The sequence below is a fragment of the Prionailurus viverrinus genome, chromosome C2, assembly GCF_022837055.1.
Source record: "Prionailurus viverrinus isolate Anna chromosome C2, UM_Priviv_1.0, whole genome shotgun sequence".
Classification (NCBI taxonomy): domain Eukaryota; kingdom Metazoa; phylum Chordata; class Mammalia; order Carnivora; family Felidae; genus Prionailurus; species Prionailurus viverrinus.
Genome location: NC_062569.1, coordinates 26,017,966 through 26,043,284, shown reverse-complemented (window position 1 = coordinate 26,043,284; position 25,319 = coordinate 26,017,966). Strand labels below are relative to the sequence as shown.

General features: G+C 48.6%; 1 protein-coding gene across 1 annotated transcript in view; it reads right to left on the bottom strand.

Moving 5' to 3' along the window:
• COLQ (collagen like tail subunit of asymmetric acetylcholinesterase) overlaps positions 1–25,319 on the bottom strand; it is a 78,561-nt gene that overhangs the window by 22,693 nt on the left and 30,549 nt on the right. The window contains exons 2-6 of the mRNA XM_047876262.1: positions 9,125–9,237; positions 7,915–8,016; positions 3,960–4,004; positions 3,600–3,626; positions 1,465–1,527 (exon numbers count right to left, since the gene is read on the bottom strand). Coding sequence (XP_047732218.1) covers positions 1,465–1,527; positions 3,600–3,626; positions 3,960–4,004; positions 7,915–8,016; positions 9,125–9,237 — 350 coding nt within the window. The remainder of the gene's footprint in view (positions 1–1,464; positions 1,528–3,599; positions 3,627–3,959; positions 4,005–7,914; positions 8,017–9,124; positions 9,238–25,319) is intronic.

Sequence of the window (25,319 nt, the reverse complement as noted above, 5' to 3'; positions counted from 1 at the left end):
ATGCTACAAATGCTTGATCTTTTCCTGGAGTAGGTTTTGAGAGGGCGGGGAGAGAGCATGGGGGCATCGGGCCTCACAGGACTAAATGTCAACACCCCAGAAAACTTCACCTGTTTTATGCTCTGCATAGGGAGGGCCTTTCAGGCATTTTCATATATTCTCACCCTAGGTTTGCAGTCAAACAGAGTGAACATCAGCCTCTGGGCATGCATTACGGAGACAGGGGTCTAAGACTCATGGGTGGGCTCTGTTGCCCCTCAGAATGGTTTGTAGTTGGAACTTTCAGCACCCTCTGTGCTGAAAAGTAGAAATATAAGATGAGCCACATACTTTCGAATTTTTTTAGAAGTTACATTAAAAGTAAAACAGGTAAAAAGTAAAACAGGTGAAATCAACTTTAATATATTTTATTTAATCTGATTATCATTTACACATATAACCAATATAAATTAATGAGATATTTTACAATCTGATTTTTAGAATAGATATTTTAAATCTGTTGTGTATTTTATATTTAAATCATATCTCAATTCAGGCATTAAATTTTCATCCAAAATACTCGATCTGTATTTAGATTTCATAAAATTTATACTGAAACAGCAGAGTCACACATTCAAGTTGCTATAAACATGCCTTCATATTTTCAAATAACTGAACTGAGTAAAGGTTTTTAAGTTCAAACTTACATTAAAATAAAAAATTCAGTTCCTCAGTTGTACCAGCCACACTTTAAGGGCTCAGTAGCCACATATGGGTAATTGCTGCCATAGTGGACAGTTCAGACCTATAAAGTAGATTTTTGGAAAAATATCCTTGGGACTTTTCCTAAGAAAACACAGTTTTCTATCCTGTGTAATAAATACAGCTGGTGACTGAATCAGAGCAGATAGTGACATTCACCTGCCCGTCCCTGATTTCTGCAGGTCAAATCTGCACCCAATAGTCTCTGACCAAAGGGAGAAGAATATAAACAAAGGTATGGTGTGGATGTGTCAGCTTTCCATCATCTGTCTGAAGAAGGGATTTCATCAGCATTTAGCTTAGCTAAATGCAGGATTTCAGTCTTTCCAGCTGGCCAGTGCCCATCACCCTCAACCCCCAAACTCCCGCACAGCTTTCCAGACACAAGCACCTCGTGGGTCATCTCAGGGAAACCAAAGAATTTCAGGCTACCTCTGAGGACAAAGGAGAACCAGGGTCCCTGTGAAAGAGGGGAGCAGCCCTTCAATTCCTCCCCCCCCCCCCCCCCCCCCCCGCTCACAGGAGCAGAGCTGCTGGACGGGCCAAGGTCTTATAGTTCAAGTAAAGGTCCCCAAGTGTTTGGGGACCTCTGGGCAGTCCTCGTCCTTTCTTCATCCTCCTCCTCTTAAGGAAACAAGTTTCACTATGTGCCAAAGGCCGGGGGGCTGACATCCCCCGTCATGTTCTGATACCACATGAACCCTGAGAGTGTGCCATACTTACCCTGGGTCCTTCAGGGCCGACTGGCCCAGGCATGCCAGGAACACCCGGGGGGCCAGGTCTACCCTTCAAAAATGAACAACAAAAGTCAGGACAACTGGGTTTGTTTCCTTCCTTCCAGGAAATGAGATTTGTTTTGGGAGCTCAGAGGGGACTGTGGGGCCCTTAAGCATGGCTTCTAGGTCCTTCATCCCCACCCTCCAATGACTGATAGCCTAGAAGGTTGGGTCACTTACACATAAGTTAAAGAGTTTGGTGTTATATTATGTCAACACATAAGTTCTTATTCTACTCAAGAAATGGAAGGTGCAGGGGTGGGGGGGGTGCGGCGAAGGACAGTGATAGAGAAGGGATTCTAAACTTCTTGGCTTATGACCTCCACTCACCTGCCCACTCACCCAAATGTTCCTTGCATTCCAACAGGTTCTTCCCAAGGATATGGCATGGAATGGGGTGGGGTTTTGTTTGGGGTACAGCAGCAGACGCTGTTGGTATTCCCTCAAGATCTTTTTCACTTGCTCACTGTGCCCATCCCCCCAGTGGCTACCTGCCTTCCTGCCACAACACATTCCTGCAACCTGTAATTGTGGAATTTGCCAATGGTCAATTGGAGCTGCCCAGCAACTCACGCACCTCTTCTCCCTGCAGCCAACAACCCAGCTCCCTTACGTCAGGACAGGACAAGCTCTGTGGTGTTCACACACCAGAGATCCCCTAGCAATGAGGCTGAAGACGGACTTCATCTGACACCACACCCAAGCTGGGCTTCTTCCCCGGCACCATCCGGCTTCCCCTCCCCTCAGGATCCTTCTGAGAGAACTCCCTTAATGTGTTCACTTCTACATGGCATGTGTGGTCTCTACCTCTGCTTCTAGGGAGGCCAACCTAAGCCAGGAGCCATGCAAGAGCAAACCTTACAAGAGGAAGTGGGGGTGGGGACCTGGGGTCTATCTCAACCTCTGCACCCACTGGCTAATTTCACAGTTAGCCTAACTAGACATCTGGAAGGCTCAGCCCCTAAACTGGAGATCACAAATGCTAACACGTGTCCTCATTTCTACTCTTGCCTCCCACTTTCATGGCAGACATCACTAACTGATCGCGGTCCTCGTTAGTTCTGAGCATGAAGACCATCCCAGAATGCTTTCCAGCCCGGCGCTTCAGATAACCCCTGTGCCTTGGCTGGAGCTGTGATCTGTGTCCTTGAGGGATGTAATTTTGCTTGCAAAGGTCTGTTTGAGGCTTTTGTTGATAGTGAAACCATCTGAATAGAACATTTAACCAGAAAACTAATAATTTATATTTAGAATCATAAGCATCTTGTTTGGCCACAGTGTTACACCGCCTTCTATCACTGAGACCTACAGTTTCAGTGCCAACATCCATTGACCACAGTGAGTGGCTGCTGGTTTACTCTTTCCTGACCTGAATGAGAGCCTTGGTAACATGTGTTTGGTTCGCTCAAAGTCCCTATGACCTTAAGTGACTCCTATGTATTTCAGCTGGGCCAAAAGGCAAAAGCTATTGGCTTCTGTTTTGCACTTTATTCCAGTTTAATCAAATAGACAGTAAGAGTCATTTAGTGCCACTGGTTGGGGCCCTGGATGATTTCCCTAATGGGTGGCAGAATGAGATGGTCTGAGGTTGGGGGAAATTTGGGCAGGCTTGGCAGCCTCTGGGAGAGGTCCAGATGCCTGGCAGTAGCAGGCTCTCGACCAAAAGAACAGGCAGAAAATGGGGCACCTGAGTGACTCAGTCGGTTAAGTGTCTGACTCTTGGTTTTGGCTCGGATCATGATCTCACAGTTCGTGGGTTTGAGCCCCACATGGGGCTCTGTACTGGCAGTGTGGAGCCTGCTCAGGATTCTCTCCCTCTCTCTTTCTCTCTGCCCCTCCCTTGCTCATGCTCCCTGTCTCTCTCAAAAAAAAAAAAAAGAACAGGCAGAAAAAGCCCACTGTCATCAGAATGGCAGTGCCATCATTTTCCACCTGATACTGGAGTCTAAGGAAGTGTACTGCTGGTGGCCTCTACCCCTAAGAGTACCCCTAAGAGCGTGCACATGCACACTCACACACACACACGCACACACACAGAGAACAGTTGCCCGTGCAATGCTGACAGAACAGCATGAACCATACCTTTCTTCCTGGTAGGCCAAGCTCCCCCTGTGGATGGAGAAGATAGGTAAGCAGAGGCTTCTGTGGAAGAGGAGTTCTGGAAGCACAGAGCTTAGTAGGGCTGACGGCTGGGCATGAGCATGTGGCTTGGTTGCTTGGCCATTCACAGCACCCCTGCCATGTCAGTGGGCCAAGCTGAAATACGCCAGTGGGATCTCACACCTGCAGCAGCAGCCCCACCATCACGGAGCCCATCCTCACTCGCTCAGGCAGAATTAGCACATTCTTTGAAATCTCAACCAGAAAATTCTCAGTGGCATCCCCAGGAAACAAGCTGGAATTACCAAGAAGGGGTGGACTGAAGAAGGCAGTGACTCATACCTTTTCTCCCTTTGGTCCTATCTTGCCAGGAAGTCCCGGTGGACCCTATGCAATCAAGATAAGAAATGAAAAGGTCTCCATCAAAACAAGGCAGGATGGGTGGGGAGGGAGGCATGACTGCGAGGGAGGCTCTTGGTGCATTGGGCTCCTCTAGCAGCGTGGTTCCCTCTAGCAGACTCGGGGCTCCAAGGTCCCCATGAAGGACCCTCTTGTGGCCTCCAACCCAGGCTCCTTGTCCTCTGGTAACTTTCCCTGAGCTGTGTTTCCAGTGGTGCCATGGTTACAACTAGAGAGTCTTGAAGAAACGCTGTTTGCAGAAAACAAGATGCGTCACCACCTCTCATAGCTTTTCAGCTGCTCTCAACCAAGCCCCCCTGGGGCCCTGACAAGAGGGAAGTTACTCTTTGCACATAGGAGCAGCCAACTTAGAAATTTCTGTGCTGGATCTATGGGCACCAGGTGCAGTGAAAGCCTTCTTTAAGACGTTAAGAATGTGGGCAATGGTGCGTTTTGTCTCATTGCCCAGTCCCAGGAGTGGGGCTGACTCCAGCTCAGGGACTCTAGCACCCACTACACTAAAGCCTGCCACACCCACAGCCAATATGCAGCTGCTTTCTGTTCACGCGTCTATGAAACGCTCGGTTGACTGTTTTCCAAATTCCCCAGTACGACAGAGAGGAAATCCATCAACTTGTAGCAGGCCACAATTTTATCCCCATGATCTGCTGGTGGACACACCTACCACAAAGCCTGTTTGAAATATGATTCCTTTGAGACTTGTCCAAATGATAAACAGTCCCCTCAGTGGTTCCCAAAGCTGTCTGCACATTAGAATCCCCTGAGGATCTTTTGAAAATCCTGACCAAGCCAACCCAGATCAATTATATCACAATCTCAAGGAAAGGGGCATTAGGTATCAGGAATTTTTGAATCTCCCAGGGATTCTTTTTAAATTAAAAAAAAATTTTTTTAATGTTTACTTTTGGGAGAGAAAGAGAGACAGAACATGAGCAGGGAAGGGGCAGAGACAGGGGGACACAGAATCTGAAGTAGGCTCCAGGCTCTGAGCCGTCAGTACAGAGCCCGATGCGGGGCTCGAACTCACGAACCATGAGATCATGACGTGAGCTATAGTTGGCTGCTTAACCGACTGAGCCACCCAGGTACCCTGAAGCTCTCAGGGATTCTAATGTACAGCTAAGTTTGGGAACCAGACTTTGATTTATTTTCCTGTTTGCGGGATGGGAAGAGGCAAAGTCATCATTTCATTTCCCTTTCCACTCTCTCCTTCTCTCCTTCCCCTGCCCCCACCTTACCTCTTCTTTCAAGCCCCCCTGCTCCCCCTAACTTTCCCCTCCTCCCCGCTTCTCTCCCTCCTCACTCCTGGTCTGGACACCCTTGTGTGGAAATAGGGCTTCCTGGGAGGGTGGTTTCACCCCCACTTCCCCAGCCACTTGCCCAGTGACCTGCTGGGGACTGCGCTGGCCCCAGCACCTGGCCCTACTTCAGGGCTGTGAGGGCCAGCTTGGATTGATAGCCCAGGGTACAGGGTACACAGTCCTTGAGGATCAAAGCCTAGGGGGTGCCAGGGCTCCCAGAGACTGTGACTCAGAGGGGCAGAGGTTCCATGCTCCCTAAAGTCTAGGAGCCCATGGTGACAGGGAGCCCCAGGGCAGTGTGCCTGCCACCTGTCCAGTCCCCTTGCAAGGATGAACGCTGTTCCATTCTCTCATTTCTTATTATCAAGCCTGTTTTTTCGATTTCTTAAAATGGGCTGGAAGGATTTTACCAGGCCATTGTGCTCTGCTAGAGTGCTTTCCAAATTCTGATGTGCAGATGTTTTACTAGGGGGGCTTGTTAAAATGCAGATTTTGGGGTGCCTGGGTGGCTCAGTGGGTTAAGCTTCTCCATCTCCCAGTTTGTGAGTTTGAGCCCATCGGGGTCTGAGCTGACAGCGTGCAGCGCTTCGGATTCTGTGTCTCCTCTCTCTCTGCTCCTCCCCCACTCGCTCTCTCTCAAAAATAAACATTAAAAATGTTTTTTAATGCAGATTTTGATTGAGAGGGTGGGGGTGTGTGAAGGGGAGGAGAGAATGAGATTCTGCATGTCTGACAAGCTCCCAGAGGACGCCCTTGTTACTGATTCACAGACCTCATTTTGCTTGGGAACAGCATTTACACTATGTTCTAAGGAATGGAAGTGGCTGCAAATGCTCCCACTACGCCCACCCCACCTAGCCGGGCAGCACATTCTCTGAATGACTCAAGTGGATCACGTGAGTTAGAGGTGTGCGAGCAGGGCTGGAGAGGGTGTGAGTTCAGCAGAAAATCCCCCTTTCCTTCCCATGCCGTGTGGCTCTCAGTTATTCTGAGATCCACCAGTGTAGACTGCCGGAGGTGGGAAGATAGAAATCCACCTGGGAGGTGCTCCTCGGTGTCCATCTTGCTTTTCTGCAGACTTCCTAGCCCCTCTGTGGCAGCCTCTGGCCATTTCTGGGTTCAAAGTGCTGTTTTGTGTTCTTTATTGCGTTCAATAAATATTTATGGAGAGATCACAAGAACCCGTGCACTGGTACAGACCGGGCACAAAACAGACAATATCCCTGCTCTAGGACCACGGGTCGGTAAACCTTTTCTGTAAAGAGGCAGATGGTAAATATCTTAAACTACGCCTCTGATACAGCATCTCTGTCACAGCCACTGACCTCTGCCCTTGCAGCACAAAGGCAGTCAGAGACAATAAAGTTTAATTACAAAAACAGGCTGCTGCCAGATCTGATTGGCCATAGTGTGCCAGTCCTCGCCATAGAGCTTATACTTTATAAAAAGACCAAAGAGACCGACAACAATAACAAAATAAGAAAACCGTAATGAGAAAATTGTGCGGAGAATTAAAATAGGTCATCGGGATTGAGAGTGACGGGGGAGCGGTGCCGTAGACTGGCTGGTTGAGGAAGGCATTTCTAAGGAGGTGGCCCATAAACTGTTCTGAGTAATAAAGGAGCTGGCCGTGGTAAAAATCAGAGGAAAGAACATTCCAAAAAGCCTGAGCCACGAGCGCAAAAGCCCTCAGGCTGGAATAAGCTTGATATGCTTTAGGACCCAAGAGATAGGCGTTGGGTGGACAATGTTGGTATGATACACTGTAGGAGATACAGGCGGGGTCCTCTTGCGGGGGCCTTAGTCTCCTGGGATGGGAAGCCATAGGAGGGGTCACCCAGGAGGGGTGACAGAATTCCTAAGGCACTTGGGCAACTGACTACCGCCTGTACCCTTTTTCATCTTCCCACGGCAGGCCCCGAGCCCCAGGCCAGGGGGCGGTCCTCCTTGCTGGGCCCCCTCTCCCAGGCAAGCCAGGGGAGCCAGGATCTGTGAGACAGGGTCTCTGGAGGGTACTCTTGTTTGCCTAGAAAATCCTTTCTCTAACATTTCACCTGTTCCTCACTCTTTCCTTTAGCTTTAGTGGGGTGGGGGGAGGCTGCCTGGTCACAGTGTCTAATGAGGCTCAGACTAACAAGTTCCCCATTACCTCCGCTTTCCTGCGCCAAATGCAGGCACTTCTTGGTTTACGGGGGGGCGGGGGGGATTGGTCAACGGTCACATAAGGGGCAACCAATTGTCGTCAAGCATCTGATGATCATTATAATAATAATAATCATATCCATCTAGACAGCAGCTCATCTGGTCCCCTCACCACCACCACCCAAATCCAGTACTGTGGGGGTAATTACTGTCTCCGCTGTGTAGGTGAGGATATCAAGGCTGGGAGGCCAGCATTCTCCCTGAGAAGAGGAATCCGTGTACTCGCCTCGTGGCTCTGGAGCCGGAGGTGAGCTAGGGAAAGAAAAGCGGCCCCCATGTCGCGTTGAAGAGGGCAGCTCTAAGAGACTCTCCCCAGTGGGTTTTACTGCTCTAAACAGAAGACAGCAGGACAGGGTCTGGTGGAATGCACCAACCTGGGGGCCAGGGGGCCCAGGGGAGCCGAGTGATCCTTGCACACATGAGGACTGTGTGGTCTCCAGTTCCAGGATGAAATTCTTCATGTCTGGGGAGAGAAGCTTCAATGCAAGCAACACATGGTCATGGGTCAGACGTGGGGGACGGAAGAAGGGTCACTACCCCTGGACACAGACCTGCCTCCCAATCCAGTCCCCAAGATTGGTGGTTCCCTGACACCCCAGTGGGTGTCCCAAGAAGATGACCTTCTGGGCCCCAAGTTCCTGTTCTCTCCTGAGACATTCCTGGCTTGAATAGATTATAGAGATAGAAGAGCTCCTTTGGATGGAGTTAGGAAGCTCATTTCAGGGGCCTTTGCCTAATGTCTAGGCCAGCACCGTCCAACAGAAATGAAATGCAAGCCACCTAGGTAGCTTAAAATTTTCTGGTAGCCACGTAAAAAAGGTAAACAGAAGGAAGTAAAATTAATTTTAATAATAGATTTAACCAATATGTCCCAGATATCATTTCAACATCTATTCAATATTAAAACATTACTGAGACATTTTACCTTCTTTTTTCATCCCAAGTCTTCAAAATTCAGTGCGTATTTCACATGTACAGCACATCTCAACTCTAACGAGCCACATGAGAGGTGTTGAAGACACATATGGCCAGTGGCTACTGCATTGGGCAGTACAGGTCTAAGAATTCTCAGAAAAATTCGAGAATCCCAAGTCGCAAGACTCTTCTGGCCTGTTGTCTTCCCAAATCCTGTTCCCTCTCACACCTCAGTATGACTATAGGGGGACCATTTCCTGCGCCCCCTCACAGAAACAGGCTACGTTAAACATGGGCTGTGGAAGGGAACTTCATAAACACTTGGGAAGAAAGGGGAAATTCTGTTCTGAGCAACTGAAGGGAGCCTAGAAAGTTATAAATTCACCTCATTGTTCTCAGGGAGATGGGATGCTTTTCCAAATCCAATTTCCTGCTGACAAGAATCTCCCTCCATAACTTATTTATGACAGCGGGAGAATGGACACACACAAGAAACTGCAAAATGCCCATTCTGGAGTTCAACCTGCTGTGTGAGAGTAAAGGGTTGGATCCCTCGAAAAGAATCTGGAGGCTTCTCACTTGAAGTGCGGGGAAGTTGGGGGCGGGGGCTGTGTGGTGGGCACTGGGGAGCCCGTGTGTCTCTTCTCTCACAAGCCCCGAGGTACTCACCAGGCTTCGGCCTCCTCTGAAGAATGGTGGTGGGAACAGTGGGGGTGGAGGGGGCGTCAGGAGGCAGCATGCTCTGTGGCTGCCACGCTTCTTCTGATCCAGGCCGGGAAGAGCTGTGCAGAGAAAATTGCTGCTCATAGCCCCGACAGTGTTGGGGCCTCTGTCATGTCCCCTGAACCCTAGGGAGACCCATGCCGCAAACTCCAGATTTCTGAATGTGATTTCCAACCAGTTAGATGTGAGTGCACCGTCTGTTTGCCACTTGATGTAGCCCTCCCCCAGCCTTTGCTGAACGAAGATGGTTAAGCAGCTGGTATGGACACCATGACCATAATAAAGTCCATGTCTCCTTCTTCGTGGACTGACTTGTCGCTTTGTAGATGTGACAAGGAACGAGAAGTCCAGACTCATAATACACCTCCAATAGAGGAGGAGAAGGAAGTGTTTGTTAATTACTTTGATGGTGCCCTCAGAGGGAGGCTCAGGGAGGGGGCATCCAGGGCCCAAGGTGGCATGGACTATACAAGACCCGGAGCCCTGATTTAAAACACATACTTGATCCTAGACTCTACACACACATTTGGGGTCACCCATGCTCACAAAAGGGTTACAGTCTAATGACTCAATACACGGGTGTGAGGAGATGAAGGCGGGGGCCCTGGACCCTGGTAGCTTTATTGAACATGGGGTCTTGCCCAGGTTCGATGTTAGGGTATGTTCAACGTTGAAGTATACCTTACAGAAAGGGCATAGATCATAAGCACACAGCCCAACAGATTTCTGCAAAGTGAACACACCCTAGAGGCTGGCCCCTGGATCAAAACACACAACTCCCCATCATCCACAAGCCCCATAAACTCCTGTCCAATCTCTGCACACCTCCCTCGCCACCATTCTGACTTCTAACCCCAGGGACTCATTGTGTCTATTCTGGAACTTTATATAAATAGAATCAGACAACATGAATTCTTGTGTATGGCTTCTTTTGCTCAACACAGTGTTTGTGAGGGTCATTCGGGTTGTTGTTTGTAGCTGTTAGCGCTGAAGAGAGTTCCACTGTGTGACCAAACCACAATCTACTTATCCATTCTGCAGCGGCTGAACCTTGGGTTGATAGCCACTCCACACCCCACCAGGAATGGCTAAAATGAAAAGGACAGGAAATAACAACTGTGGGCAAGAACGTGGAACAAGCAGAACTCTCATACATTGGCTGGAGGCGGGGGGTGTAAGTTGGTTCAACCTCCCTGGAAAACTGCTTGGTATCGTCTACTAAAGCTGAATCCAGGCAACCCCGACAGCCCAGCAGTTTCACTCAGGGGTGTTTAGCAACAGACAAGTGGGCATATGTTCACCAAAACACATGTACTAGAATATTCACGGCATTGATATCCATAATCACCAAAAGCTGTACATTTACAGTTCCCAGTTTGGGTCTCGTGAGAGTACCCTCACCTTCAACCCTTACGTCGAGCCCCTGACTTTGTAGAACTTGGGCAGGTCACCCGCCACATTCCTCTCGGGCCCTGAACCCAGTTTCAGTCTTCTCTCTCAGGGACCTGGGCTTGCCTACTGTCTCCACCCTGTGCTGCAGGACCTGCCTGCGGACATCAGGCAGCTGGTGGGTGCTCCCCAGGAATGGCTGCTTCGTGCACTCCCACATACTCCCTCCCTGACGGAGGAACATTCCACTGGCCCATGCCAATGGTCCTCGGCCCTCTCCGAGCCAATGCCTCTGTTTGTAAAGACCCTTTTATTACCTGGAAATGAAATTCATAAACAATACACCATACATATGCAATTTTAAAAATCAATATAATCTTGCAGCAGCCAGATGTGGAAGTGGCCTGTCAGGGCCATGGAAGTGGTGAGGACAAAAAAGGAAGCAACCAATGCAAACGTCACTGGGGAGAAAGAAACTGGGGGCGAGCGTGCCGCAAGAATGAATGAGGAGGAACAATCGAGGGTGGTTTTGAGGTGGCCGGGACCTGGGACAACAGTGGGTCAGAGTATGAGATGGGAAGATCAGAGGAGGCACTGGTTTGTGGGAAACCTGTCAGATTTGGTATTAGATATTGGTTCATTCCAGTGCATGCTTTTTCAGGCACTGGGCCAGGCCATGTTGAGGGGCAGAAAGATGTCTAACTGGTGCCCCTGACCTGTAGACACTAAGGGCTGAGGGGCTGCCAATGCCCTTCTGCTCATATCCCACCCCTCCCCCCTGACACCTAGCCCATCCTGGAGACTCTTACTCACTAACCGAGAACTGGCAGGTGCCGCCTCCACCAGGAAGCTTTCCTTGACTTCCCAGGCCAATGTTGAGGGTCCTGCCATGTTTTTCTCTGGGTTTTCCTCTATGTTAGCTCTTATCCATGGGGTAAAACAGTTTCCTTGTATTTTCCCGACTATAGTACTTTCTGGGACGATGGAAGTCAGCTTTTAATCCCCACGTTCTAGCACAGTACATGACATACACTAGATATTCCACAAATGTTTGCTAAATTGATAATAATAATTAATAAAACCCAAGACACTACACGCGTAGGCACCACTGAAGTGCTTCATGTATAGAAATTGACCTAATCCTCACAGCAATCCTGAACGTCATCATCACCCCCATTTTATAGATCAGTTAACTGAGGCAAAGACTAGCAGTCTGGTTCTAGGGTTCTTCTCTTGATCTCCACATTCTTCCACGTGCGGTGGGAACGTGGGAAATAAAGGTTGGGAGCTCGGAAGAAGGCAAGGGGCTCCCATGACAACTACCTGAGATACAGTACGAAGCGCCTCCAACCAACCCTTCCCCATTGGCGACACGCCTGTAGTTGAGTGAGACTGCCTCTTTGGACTCATTGCGAGGGAGGATACACACCCAGGGGAACCACGTGGCATCTTGGTAAGAGGGTGCTAGAAAGGATTTACTCTAGGATTTGGGCTTTCACACAGTGATGTTGGGGGAGACTCTGAGGAAGGTGAGTCTGGCTTCGCTCTGGACCAGATGCTGGCAGGGAGCGAGAGCTCGTCTGTGATTATCTTAGTTCTTATCTAGAAGAAGAACAGAGCAGAGGGAGACGGAAGCTGTGGTTAGTAAAGCAAAAGCACTCACGCATATTAACAAGGATCGAGGGATGGCTGGCCATTTTTGTGGTTGGATGGTGGTCTTTTGTCTGTGTCTGATATGATGACGCAGTGGCCTGGTTTTGTCTTGGTCCATCACAGTCACAGACTGGCCTTGTCTGAGGCTGTTCTATGACACTGATTTTGTTCAACAGAACACCATGGCCCAGCTCTGAGTGGCAGATCCATTCTACCTGTCATGGGCCACTTCTCTCTCTCTCTCTCTCTCTCAGTGGTAAAATACTATAGCTACGTTGTTATAAAACATGACATTAATGCCAATCATATTCCTCTTCAAATTCCTCCAGGTTTCTTTGCTGGACTGTTGGGTAAGCTGAGAGTGGCAGGGTCCATTGTTCCACCCTGCCTGGGGCACGTGGTGAAGGTGGCGGACACGCACCAGCACTCCAGGACCATTTCAATGCCACCCCAGTGGCAGTTTCTCCTTTGCTGCTCTTCGTGTGCTTTGGCACACAGCTAAGGGCTGAGGTTGTGGTTTTCCACAAAGTCTCTCCCAGCCAAGAGCACCTGGGAGGCTGGCAGGTTCACGTGGCTCATTTGCACTCCTCGCCATTTATTTTTCCAGACCATATATGGTCTCCAGTGCCTCGCTTCACCCCACATTCTTTGTGGTCTCCCACTAATGAAAGAGTCTATCATTTGAAGCAATTCTCTTATTTCTTCCTGGAAACTGGAGAACTCTTCAGCGAGCATAAGTTGCTTTTCCTGCCGAGGCATCTGCCTTGTTCACCTCTCCCCATCCCTCCTCGCCCTTTCCCCCTTGACCTTGACTTCACTTTCAGCAGGTGAAGAGCATCTATTTCTGCCCACCCCCCCAACTCCCTGGAGATGTTTGTTTTTAGCACAGTCTAGTTTATTTACGGCTCATTCCAGCTCAGAATATTTCCATCAGGTGGATGTGTTTGGGAACAGCTTCCCACCCCTCCCTCCCCTCCCAGCCAACTAAGCCAGGACTTCACATGTCTATTTTGGTGTCATCCGAGCGGCCTGTGGGTCTCTTTCAGGACTGTGATGCCTCCGTGGAATCATGTCTCAGCCCAGGGTCCAGCTTGGAAAGGCCCCAGCAGGCTCTGTGGTAATGGAAACAATCATGCACGTATGAACACGGGGCCTGCAGAAACCTGGGTGCGCCACGTGGCTCCGACCCAGGCAGCTGCCTGGGAAATGCCAATTACCATGGAATTTCAGGACCACTTGCCCTGACTTAAAGCCACTGAAGTCCTACTGTACGTGGCCACTGCAGTGCCAAATCACGGGTAGAAATAACACTGGGTCTAATGTAGGCTTTGGGCAACTGTTTGGTTTTTGTTTCTGTTTTGTTTACTGTTATGGATGCTGGCTTTGCCCTTTTCACTCAATACCCACTTGACTCTTGGGCACTTCCTTGGAAAGTGTGATTCACTTGAACTTACTCCTGGAAATGTAGGGAGTTGGATCAAAAGAGTAGGAGTCTGGGTGCAAGTGACTAAGTGGCCCAGCACAACTCATTTCTGAGACTTGGTTTCCTTACCTAAGCCCAACCCATCTGCAAATTCTGTTTTCATACATATGACACCAGGGTCACCACTGTGTCCGTCTGCATCTCCCACTCAAGAGGCCAGCCCATCAGTAGGGTATGAGAGACAGCCTTTCTGTTTCTGCCTCCTGTGTTTGTATGAAGCAGTCCCCCCCGCTCCACATTCCCTACCCAATCAAGAAATTGTGTCATTAGAAGTCACCAAAGGAGGGACACCTAGGTGGATCAGTTGGTCAGGCATCTGATTCTTGGATTCGACTCAGTTTGTGGGATTGAGCCCCACATCAGGCTCTGTACTGACAGCACAGAGCCTTATTGGAATTCTCTTTCTCTCCCTGCCCCTTCCCAACTCAAAATAAATAAACTTAAAAAAAAGAAGCCACCAAAGGAAAGAAGTCACATAAACATCCTGCCTTTGTAGGGTGAGAAAATTTCAGATACAGCCATATACTAACTATTCTGCCACCGTTTGTGAAGTTGGGAGACTGCTCAACTTCTTACTCCCGCCTCCTTCCACTTTCGGGCCTTTCCCTGCCTGTTAGAACTTGTACTAGAAGGAGGAGAGAAGAGGTGAAGGGCACACATTCCACTCAGCGTTCTGAATGTGACTCAGATGTCTCCACTACAGTGAAGTTCTAGTGATAGCTGGCTTCAATCTGCTCCAAGTTTTTCCTGATTCACATATTCCAGAGAAGGCTGCACCCTACAACTTTCCTCCAACCCCCACACACCCTGGAAACCAAATTCTGATCTTAAAAGTTGAGTGTATACGAACTTCTCTGAAAGACCATGGTAGGAATTTGCCATCTTGCAATTTGCCCCTGAATGGGCAAGGGGAGCAGGTGAGGACACAACCCACAAAGAAAATGACTTGGCAGTGACCACATGACCTAAGCCGGTCAGCCTGGAGAGTAATGGAGAACATCTTGGCCACCCAATACCAGGGCTGGCCCCGACCACAGTACATGACATTACTTCAAAGCCACAGGAGCAGCAGCTGCCAGCCTGCCACCTCAAAGTCAAGGTCACAAGAAGGGCACACATAAGTGCACACACCCGAGTGTGTATACCAAGGTCCCCACCAACTCCACCGCCAAACCCCTTTATGTTGCATCCAACACTGGTCGAGAAGTTTCAGATTAAAGACTGCTAAAAGCACCCAGAACAAGTCTGCCTTCCAAGCCTTTTTTCTAAAACAATGCACACATCATATATGCAGGCACACACACACACACACACGCACACACGCATGCAAACTCACCCGAGCAGCAAGCTGAGTAACAGAGCAGTCCTGAAATGGTGAGCAGGTGAGTGAAGCTGAGTGATGGAACCGTCATTGTGGGCAAGGCCCAAGGAGGGACTGGCCAGGGAACACAGGCTGGCGACAGGCTGAGATCTGTCACGCCTCTGAGCACTCCCAGCTGGGCATTTGGGGTGGGAGGCAGCCAATCCCTGCTTTGGTGTTGCTTCTGCCCCAGATGCCAGGGGTCCAGGGGCCAGTCCTGAGCTCCGGGGAGCAGGAACAGGTAGGCAGTGCTCTGGCCTCACCAGAGGCTACCCTGGGGGCGGCCTGGGGGAAGAAGAGGGCCCCTGTCCCAGGGAAGGAGGCGAGGCTGGGAGCCCGGGATCGGATCGCCCCTGCCAGCCAAGAGGAAATGGGAGTGTAATCCGTCTAAAAGGCTGCTTCTCATTCAGCTCAGAAACTGCCCCTGTCAATACTGTTCTGGCGAGCCTCAAAGTCCACACCCACCATGACTGTCCTGGGGGAATAGGCCCTCCTTTACTTCAGGGAAGACCTTTGTCACCAGGGTCTTGGCTCTGACCATGTCTGTGCCAAGGGGCTGCCAACAAAGCTAAACTTAATTTTTAAAATTATAAAAATTTTAAAAAGGTATATATAGATATAGATATATCTAGATACAGATATTCCCAAGGGCCTGGTGGGGCAAACCTTTTTAGATGAAGCCTGCCTGTAAAATAATAAAGTGGCATATACCAGATACATGTGGAATCTATCTGATAACAAGCATGCACACACACACACACACACACACACACACACACACACACACACACAATTCTAGATCATAAAAGACAAGGTTATTAGTACTTCTCAATAAGCACCATTGTTTTAACCAGCTTAGTAAAAATCATAAGTCATTGCAGGGGTCAGAAAACTTTTTCTGGAAAGGGCCAGACAGTAAATATTTTAGGCTCTGTGGGCTACATGGTGTCTCTCACAACATCACTCTACTGTTACACATGAAAGTAGCCACAGACAATAAAGGAATGAACATGGTTGCATTCTAATAAAACTTTATGTACAAAAACAGGAAGCAGACTGGATTTGGCCCCCCAGGCTATAGCTGACCCCTGAGCTATAGGCTTCAAAAGAAAGGATATTCTTTGGATTCATTCATTCACTTACTGTTTCATTCATTCAGAAACACAAACTGAATGCCAAATGTATGCAAGACCCAATGACTAGACACAGTTCCTCTCCTTGGCATATGTCGTTCAGTTTTATGGAAAGAATACAGGCACTGGAGTCAGGCAAACCCAGGCTGGAGTTACCCAGGCTGCCACTTACTAGCTTGAGGAAGTTATTCACTCTGAGTCTCAATTTTCTTATCTTTAAAATGGGTAAAGCAAAACCCACTTTGTTAGTTTGTTGTGAGGATTAGAGCAAAGGATTTCAGAGTTCCTGGAATAGAATAGGGGCTTTTCTATTGACGTTTTCAGAGATAACTTATACAAAGTACAAAAAGAGAAGTGGCTAACACAGGGCTAGGGGATGTCTAGAGGGATTTACAACAAGAAGTGATGGGTACCGGTTGGCAGAGGGATATAAGTGAGAAATCAGGGAAAGCTTCCTGGAAGAGGTGAGCTGAACTTTGAAAGCAGAGAAGATCTGCTGGTACCAAGATGAAAGGAGTAAGGGAGGAAAGGGTTAGGCTCTGTTCCTTCTCTGGAACATTTCCCTCTGTTCTCAAAACACAGAGTCTAAGACATCAGAAAGAGCACAGAGGGCATGGGGTGCTTGGTCCTAAATCCCAGACAGTTGCAGAAATATCATTGGCATATTGTCCCAAATGCCCCTGCACTGGGTCACATTCCTACAGCTCATTTTTCAAATCCCGTTCAAAAACTCTTAGAGATGGAAGTTTTGCCACTTTTTAGCACCACAAGCATTTCCTTTTTACCATTCATCATCAAACTGTTCCTGAAAAGGTTTACACAGGTCAACTACTCAGCTGCACTTTGACTATTGTAAAAATAAAGGAGACTGACCTAGCTGGTCCCTGAGGTCCTGCCCCACCCTGCTGGTGTTCGAATCTCTATTTTGAACGTAATGACTCAGGCCCACGAACATCTCTTTCTGTCTCTGTTCCATGTTGCTCTCCTTCTGCAACTCTCTTCTCTGTCCATTTCATTCTGTCTCTATGTCTCCCTATCTCCGACTTTGTCTCAGTCTCTCCAAGCACTCTGGGCTGAATGCCTAGATGTGTGCCTGACCGACTACTATTAACTGCCCTGCAGCCAAGCATGGCAGCCTGGGATTAGGACTGGGCTGGTCTCCAGCCCTGGTGCAGCCAGTAACTTGTTGTGTGACCTTGGCAATTCACGTCCCCCCCTGGGCCTTGGTTTTCCCAAATATAAAATGGGAGCATTGGACCAGCTGAGCTCTAAGCCCTTTCCAGCTCTGGCTTCTACCAGGGGTTATGATTTCTGAGACTTAAATGGTCCTTCATGAGGGCCCTGGAAATGGATGGAAGATCACTCTTTCCCCTTCTCCCCTGGTGAGCCATCCCCTGCCCTCGAGGCAGCCGGCCTGCTGAGCTCCCTCAGGTTCCTTGGCCCAGGCACCAGCTCACCACAGCAGAGTGGCCTGCAGAATCTAATTCATAATAAAAGTTTCCGGGGCCTTCCTGCAGCTGTCAGCAGGTGTCATATTCACAGTATTTTGTCTTAATTACAGCTCTGGTATTTATCAACCGGGCCAGAAGTCCACTTCTGGAATGCCGCCTCCCTGGGCACTGTTCCAGAAGCTCCTGTCCCCCTTCTGCCACTTGCAGTCCTGTTCCCCAAGGATCTGGGCCAGAGTGGAGTCCTTTTTGCATCTTCCCCTCCTGTGGCTCCCACCCCTGCTGCACAGAGAGATCCTGAGGCCTGGATAACGGAGCATCCTCCCCAAGGACCCAGAGTTCCCAGTGTGAGGCAAAAACACCTGCATGTTTAAAGGCACAGCCTAGGGTTCCACCAGCCCCAGGGTACCTCAAGTCTGATGTCCCATCCCCAAACCTGCATGGGCAGAGCAGCAGACTGGAAGATATGGGATCTGCCTTCCCACCGGCAGAGACTCTCTGTTTGACCAAACTTTGTTCAGCTTCTCGACATGGCCTTGAACTTGGGCCTCTGTGTCTGCCCTTGTAGAGCTCAGTTTTAGCAAGAGCCCAGCAAAATCACTTTACAGTGACTCCCCACCCTTGATATCTAACTACCGTTGGTATCTGTCTGACCAAGTTCCTCATTCCCCCTACCCTTGACATCTTAGCACCCCGGCCCGCCTTTGGCAAGAATTCTGTTGAATGGATTTACCAAGAATCTCCCAACCCCTGATGTTTCCTCTTAGTAATTTTCCATCCACTGACCGCCTCCCCGCAACAGCTCCTTGGCCATAAATCCCCACTTGTTCCTACTACATTCAGAATTGAGCCCATTCTTTCCCCTACGGAGACAGGTTTGCACCTAGGGCAATAGTCTTGAACAGAGTCTTCTTTCCCAGGTCAACAAGAGAATAATTTCTTCTTAAACACCACCTCCAAGAGAGGCCTACAACACATTCTACTTCATTTACTGAACACTCACTATTGTCAAGTCCTTGCTACACCACATGGATACAGAGGTGAAGAAGCCTGAAGTGTGGCCTCTGGAGGCCAAAGAGTTTTCATCCTACCTGCTAGTGAACTGTTTGGTACAGCTTTCCTGGAATGCTATGTTAAGAAGGACTCTGCAGAAGGAGGGTCACCATGTACTAGTACTGGCCTCCCTGAGATGAGAGGAAGGAGGGGCACCTGTGCTGCAAGCTTGCAGACCCTTGCTTAGCAAAATCCTCCTTGCGAAACAAGGACAACACTGGGCTCGGCACCTCCTGCGCATCGTGGCGTTTAATCCTCACAGTAGGACTATCCTCATTTTACAGAGAAGGCATCACTTGGTCCAGGCCACACAGACGGCACAGAATTGGGGTCAGGGTTCAAAAGGGGTCTTGCACACGGCCTTGTGAGACGGTGCCCTCCTGCTGGCCAACTTACCCAGCCCTGGAGGGACGGCTCTCCACGCTGCCACCTCCCACTCTCCTGCTGTTCTCACCGCTCTCCTGGGAGGGCAGGGCGGCTTTCCCACTGACCTGGCCCTTCCCTCGCCAACAGGCTCATTCCACTCTTCACTCCCAGCCACTGACTTTACGTCCAGGAGAGCTGGGGCTGTGCAGAGAAGGCTAGTACTCCCCCCAGAGGTGTGCTCCTCCTTCCAGAGGCACTTCCCCAGCCCCCTGCAGTGTGAACAGCTAGGGGCATGGGACTATTCTTGCCAATGGTTCTGCCTCGGTGCGGAGCACTCAGACCTGAGGGGATGGTGGAGCCATAGAAGGGGTCCACATCCCTGAATGCCAGCGTGGACAGGAACTGCCCCCAGCCAGGAACCCTGGACTGTTAGGTGAGCATAAATTTTGATCAGATGAAGCCATTAAAATGTCACTGCTTGTTTATTACAGCAGATAGTGTTACCCTACCCTGGTAATGAGGCGCCAACAATAGGAACTAGGCTGTGAGCATTCAGCATCCTTCTCTGATACTAATACACACAAGGTGTATCAATACATCTTGTATTAGTATTATCATCCTCATTGTTAGACAAGGCTCAGAGATTTAGGGATGCATCTATGGTCATACGCAGCCAGTAGGTAGTAGGCCAGGAATGAAGCCAGATGTCTGACACTGGAGACTTCCGGAGATTTGGTTACCAGCACAACGCGGTGACCTCTCTCCCCGACTACCAGCCAGACAGAAGGAGCGGGGAAGCGCAGAAAAAAATGGCAGGTGTCATCTCAGCCAGCTGGGGTTGGAGAAGCTTACTGATGGCCAGTTCCACGCTTTTCTAATCAAACCTTACAATCAGTCATCTTTGGGCCTCAGTCTCCTGGTTTGTAAATTCACATGAATAGACAATCCTAGTTGCTCCCTATCATGACCACAGAGAGGGTTCAATTAGTGTGTGAATGGGCTTCAGTCAAACATCAACCTTTTCTGTTGAATAGTTTAGTCTTCAAAGTGGGCAATGAGGGGCACCTGGGTGGCTCAGTCAGTTGTGTCTGACTCTTGATTTCGGCTCAGGTCATGATCTCATGGTTTATGAGATCCAGCCCCAAGTCAGGCTCTGTGCTAACGGCCAGGAGCCTGCTTGGGATTTTCTCTCTCTGCCCCTCCCCAACTTGTTGTCTCTCTCTCTCTCTCTCTCACTCTCTCTCTCTCTTTCAAAATAAATAAATAAACTTAACAAAAAAGTGTGGGAAATGAATCTACAACTCATTTTGAAATCCATCCAAAGAAAAAAACAAGATGGACAAAGGGATATGTGATAGAGTAAATATAGCAAAATGATAATGATTGCACAATCTCTTTGGCGGGTGTATCTGTTTGCCAAGGCTGCCATAACAAAGTACCAGGGTGGCTTCAACAACAGAAATTTATTTTTCACAGTTCTGGAAGCTAGAAGTCCAAGATTAAGGTGTTGGAAGGTTTGGTTCCTTTGGAAGCCTCTCTCCTTGGCTTGCAGATGGCCACCTTCTTCTAGCTGTGTCCTCACATGGCCTTTCCCCTGTTTGAGCATCCCTTGGTGTCTCTGTGTGCCCAAGTTTCTTCTTCTTATAAGGACACCATTCAGACTGGATTATGACCTTATGACCTCACTTAACCTCAATTACCTCTTTTAAAGGCCCTGTCACCAAGTACGGTCACATTCTGACGTGCTGGGGTTAAGGCTTCGACATATGAATTTGGGTGTGGGGTACACAACTCAGTCCATAACTGTAGGCATACTGGGGTCTCCTGGACAGTTTTTCCCACTCATTTGAATGTTTGAACTTTTTCATAATGAGAAAGAATAAAATATAAAAAATTTAAATAGGAAACAGAGAACAAGTAGATACCTCCACAAGGATTAGGATTGGGAGTGTGTCAAAGTTAGGGCACCAGCGTTGCCTGGAGAAGCCTGCAGGCATTCATTATGAGAACTTGAGCAGGGAACTGAATCCCCCTGAAGGACATGTTCTCTTCTGCCCCCTCCCCTGCCAATAGGGATGTGTCGAGGAGGAAGGTCTGTCTTAGGCAGATGAAAGAAAATCCTCTCATATTTGCTATTTTATATTAAGTCATATTTCAAAGGTGACTCCTTTGTGCATAGATTCAAGGAGACAACCCATCCTCCTTTCTTCCCACAAGGGAATTTTTTGACCTTATCTAAAGGAAGGCATCTGTTTTTTTTTTTTAGTTCAAGTTCTAATTTGACAAAATGGCATGTGGTAAACAGAAAGGAAGAAGGAGACAATGTTATTAGGAGCCAAGGGAACATCAAGACACCTCCCCAAGACTGGCTGCGCCTTGGCTCTGAATTTAATTACAGTGTCCAGCATAAAGCAGCGAGCACTATTAAATCTTCTGCTACGGCTTGACAGGGAAGGCCAAGTTTGTAGAGTTATTCAGGAGATCTGGCAATAGGTCAGAGACAAAACCCCCCGGCTACACTGGCCCGAAGGGTTGGTTATTTCCAACACCCACTGACAATTGGGGCTGAGTGGAAAGACCCTGTGTTTCTAGCCACTGTGTCCACACCTTCATTTTTCCATGGTGACATTGTAGCTCTATTGACACTTGTGATTCAAAGCCACATAACTCACTTAACCCTTCCCCTGGAGCACCCCCCCCCCCCATCCTTGCCCCCAATGCCTCCAGTATTTGTTGTCCGAGAGTCCTTGGCAGGTGGGAGGAGGGAAGCATGGTAACTGGGAGTCCCCTGGCTCCCACCCAGCACAAGCATTTCTACCTACTGGTCTCACTGAATCACTCAGATCCCTGGATTCCAGAAAGTGGAGGACCGTAGGCTGACCCCTTTGGACTCAACTGAGCAATAGAGCTTCTCAATTAAACAAGTTGGAAAGATGAGCCCTAGACATTCTGCAGCACTATAACTGTGTGACTCTACCATTCTGAGATCTCAACTCCCATTGCTTTAAACAGACTTTTAAAGACAGAAAAATCCCATCCCATGTGCTCCAGATGAGAGGCTCTGTTTTGTGTGCATAGCTGGAATTTTAATGGTTTAGAATCGGTAATACATTCATGTGATTCAAAATTCCAAAAGTACAAATGAACATACACGAAAACTTTCCTACTTCTGTAGCAGTTCCAATTATTTATTATCACTCATTTAGTTTTCTGTATATTCTTTCAGGAATATTTTATGCATATACAAGCAGATAAGTAAACAGAATAGATCCCCCCTCTTTCTCAAAGGGTTACCTGAATATACAACTATACATAGGCTACTCCATCTTGGTTTCTTCACAGCATTTCTAAGAGCTTATTCTCTAGAACTACAGAAAACGCATCTACATTCCTTTCTATGGCTGCAGAATATTCCTTCACTTGGAAGACATCTTACCTGAAGCAAAAAACAAAATTATTCTTTAAACTACCTTCACGTAGCCTGAAAAAAATCAACTATGAAAATACTCAGTAACAGGCACTGAACACTTACTATGTGCTAAGCACTAGCCTCCAACATCCTTAATGGTTATTAATATTTTCTCCCTATGACAGATAAGTAAACTGAAGCTCACAGCAGTGCCCAGGTAAGGGACAGAGTCATGACTTGAACCTAGATCAGCTGTCTGCTTGTCTTAGTTGCTCGGCTCTCCTACAAATTCCAATTGCGCAGCCTGAGACACCCCGGGTGATCTGCTTCACTCCTCATTAGAGATTTCACTTGTGTTATTTTATTTAAATGTTTATTTATTTGAAAGAGAGCACGTGCATGTGAGCAGGAAAGGGGAAGAATGAGGGGAAGAAGGTGTTGAGCTATTAAACCGGAATCTCAAGCAGGCTCCTCACGGTCAGTGCAGAGCCAGACACAGGGCTCGATCTCAAGACTAGGAGATCATGACCTGAGCCTAAATCAGAGCCAGACACCTAGCTGACTGAGCCACTCAGGCGCCCCTCATTTGTGTTATTTTCGTGTCGCAAATAGACTATGGGTTCCTAGAGTTAGTCTTACGAATCTTCTTCAATATAATAGTCCAATACATAGTAGGAGGTGCCATAAATATTGGTCGTTATGTTGATGGGAAGCATATCAAAAATTATATATCTCAGGGCACCTGAGTGGCTCAGTCGGTTAAGCATCTGACTTTGTCTCAGGTCATGATCTCGCGGCTTGTGGGTTCAAGCCCCATGTCGGGCTCTGTGGGACAGCTCAGAGCCCAGAACCTGCTTCAGCTTCTGTGTCTCCCTGTCTCTCTGCCCCTCCCCTGCTTGCACTCTGTCTCTCTCTCAGTCGCTCTCAAAATAATAGTAGGTTTTTAAAAAATTGTATCTCAAGTAATTGTCACAATTAATTTAGAGATGGAGACAGATTTAAACATGCTAATAATAAGAGAATTTGAATCAATCCAAGTGGATTTTATTGCCCCATTTAGAAAAATAAAGTTGAACAAAATGCAAAGTGGTCGCAGACAGGTATTTGGTCAGAAAACTGAGCATCTTGTTCAAATCAGCCACCATTTGCTGGCATTCTATTTGAAAATTTCATACTTAATAATCTTCCTCTTACTGCCTGGGAGAGCCCACACCGGGCAGGCCTGGTGATTTGGCATCCACTGTCCATTTTGAAGGGGGGAAGATTGTCAAAGATTGTCACTCCACAGTCCCCTTCTCCTGACAGGGACAAATTGGATACAGGAAATGGCTTGTCTTACCAGCCACGCTCCACACAGGATTGCACGGTTTCCAGAGGGTAGACACTCTCAGGATTCCAGTGCCCTGCCAGGGTTCCCAGAAAGCTCACCTCCGTCTGCGGAGGGAGGGCGGCCTGTGGTGGACTGTGCCCATCGGCAGGCCTTTCAGCTGAGAACTCAGTGTGCTAAGGCACTGCCCTTAGGTGTGAGCCCGTGCTCCCCACGTCTAGCAAGCCCAGTGTCGCCCCTCAAGGCACAACGGCACCCAAGTACATAGTCGGCCAGCTTAGAGCTAGGAACTCCCATGCTTTCTCCTTGGATCCTCACAATGGTCCCTCAAATTACCTTCCATTGCATCCCACTGTCCAGGTGAGGAAAACTGGCTCTGACATTCAAGGTCTCCTGGAGTGCAGACCTCCAATTCCAAAGCCCAGGCACCGAGCTGGCCCCTGCTCTGGCTTTAGATGGGAACTCGGAATTCTGAAACGGACCCTTCAGTATTATGAGCAAATCTCTCCAGGCTCAACAGGAGCAGAGGGGATCACAGCAGAAATGAGGCATCCCAGAAGGAGGCAAGCGGCCTGGAGTCCAGCCCTCTTAACACTATTTGGAATAACTGCTGCAGCCAGCAACTGAGCTTAACTATGTTCCAGGTGCAAGGCTCTGTACCTATTAGCTCATTCAGTCCTCACTGCCATCTAACGAGACAGGTACTCTTATCATCCCCATTTTACAGAGGTGGAAACTGAGGTGTTGAGCTATTAAACCGCAACCATTTGGCCAAGATCACTCAGCTAGTGAGTCATGAAGAGGTCACTCAAGGCCAGGGCTGTCTGAATATGAACCCCATGCCCTTCAGGCGCATACCTGTGGATTCTCAGGTGCCAGGGCTCAGAAGAGAAACACGTGCCAAGACCCCTTATCGCGTAGGTGCTAATTACATAAGTCAGCAAGCAACTCGTTAGCCACGAAGTCAGAGAAGTCTACGGCTTTCAAATCTGGTCCATCCCTTCACGTTACAGATGAGGAAACAGTCTCACAGAGAGCAAATAGGTTGGCCAATACTACACATGTGTCCTGGGAGTTAGTAGTAGGTCCAGAGAAATAACCCACGTTTCTTGAATTCTACCTCAGTGCCTTAGCCCTGTGCTACAATACCTCCCTAAGAACATCACTCAACAGGCCAATGTGATTGACTAGATGTGCCTGCGCCTCCTTCCAGCTGGACCCAAACAAGAGAACCTTAGCAGCAATCACTATGGTGGCCAGCTCTAAGCCTGTCAGGAAGGTATACTCTTTCAGGGCCTGCCAGAGGAGAAGGCGCAGGCCAGAGCAGGGGGCCCAGGTAACTGAAGGAAATTAAAAAAAAACAAAACAAAACCCCTTTACCTCAGATACTTTGGGGAAGGCATTTCCAGGGCCCGAACTGTCCAGACAGCCATCTCAGGCTTCCACTCCTCGCTTTCCATGGGCAGGCATGGAGAGTGAAGGACAGTGCCACCCAGAATGACACCACTCCCTCGGGCCCT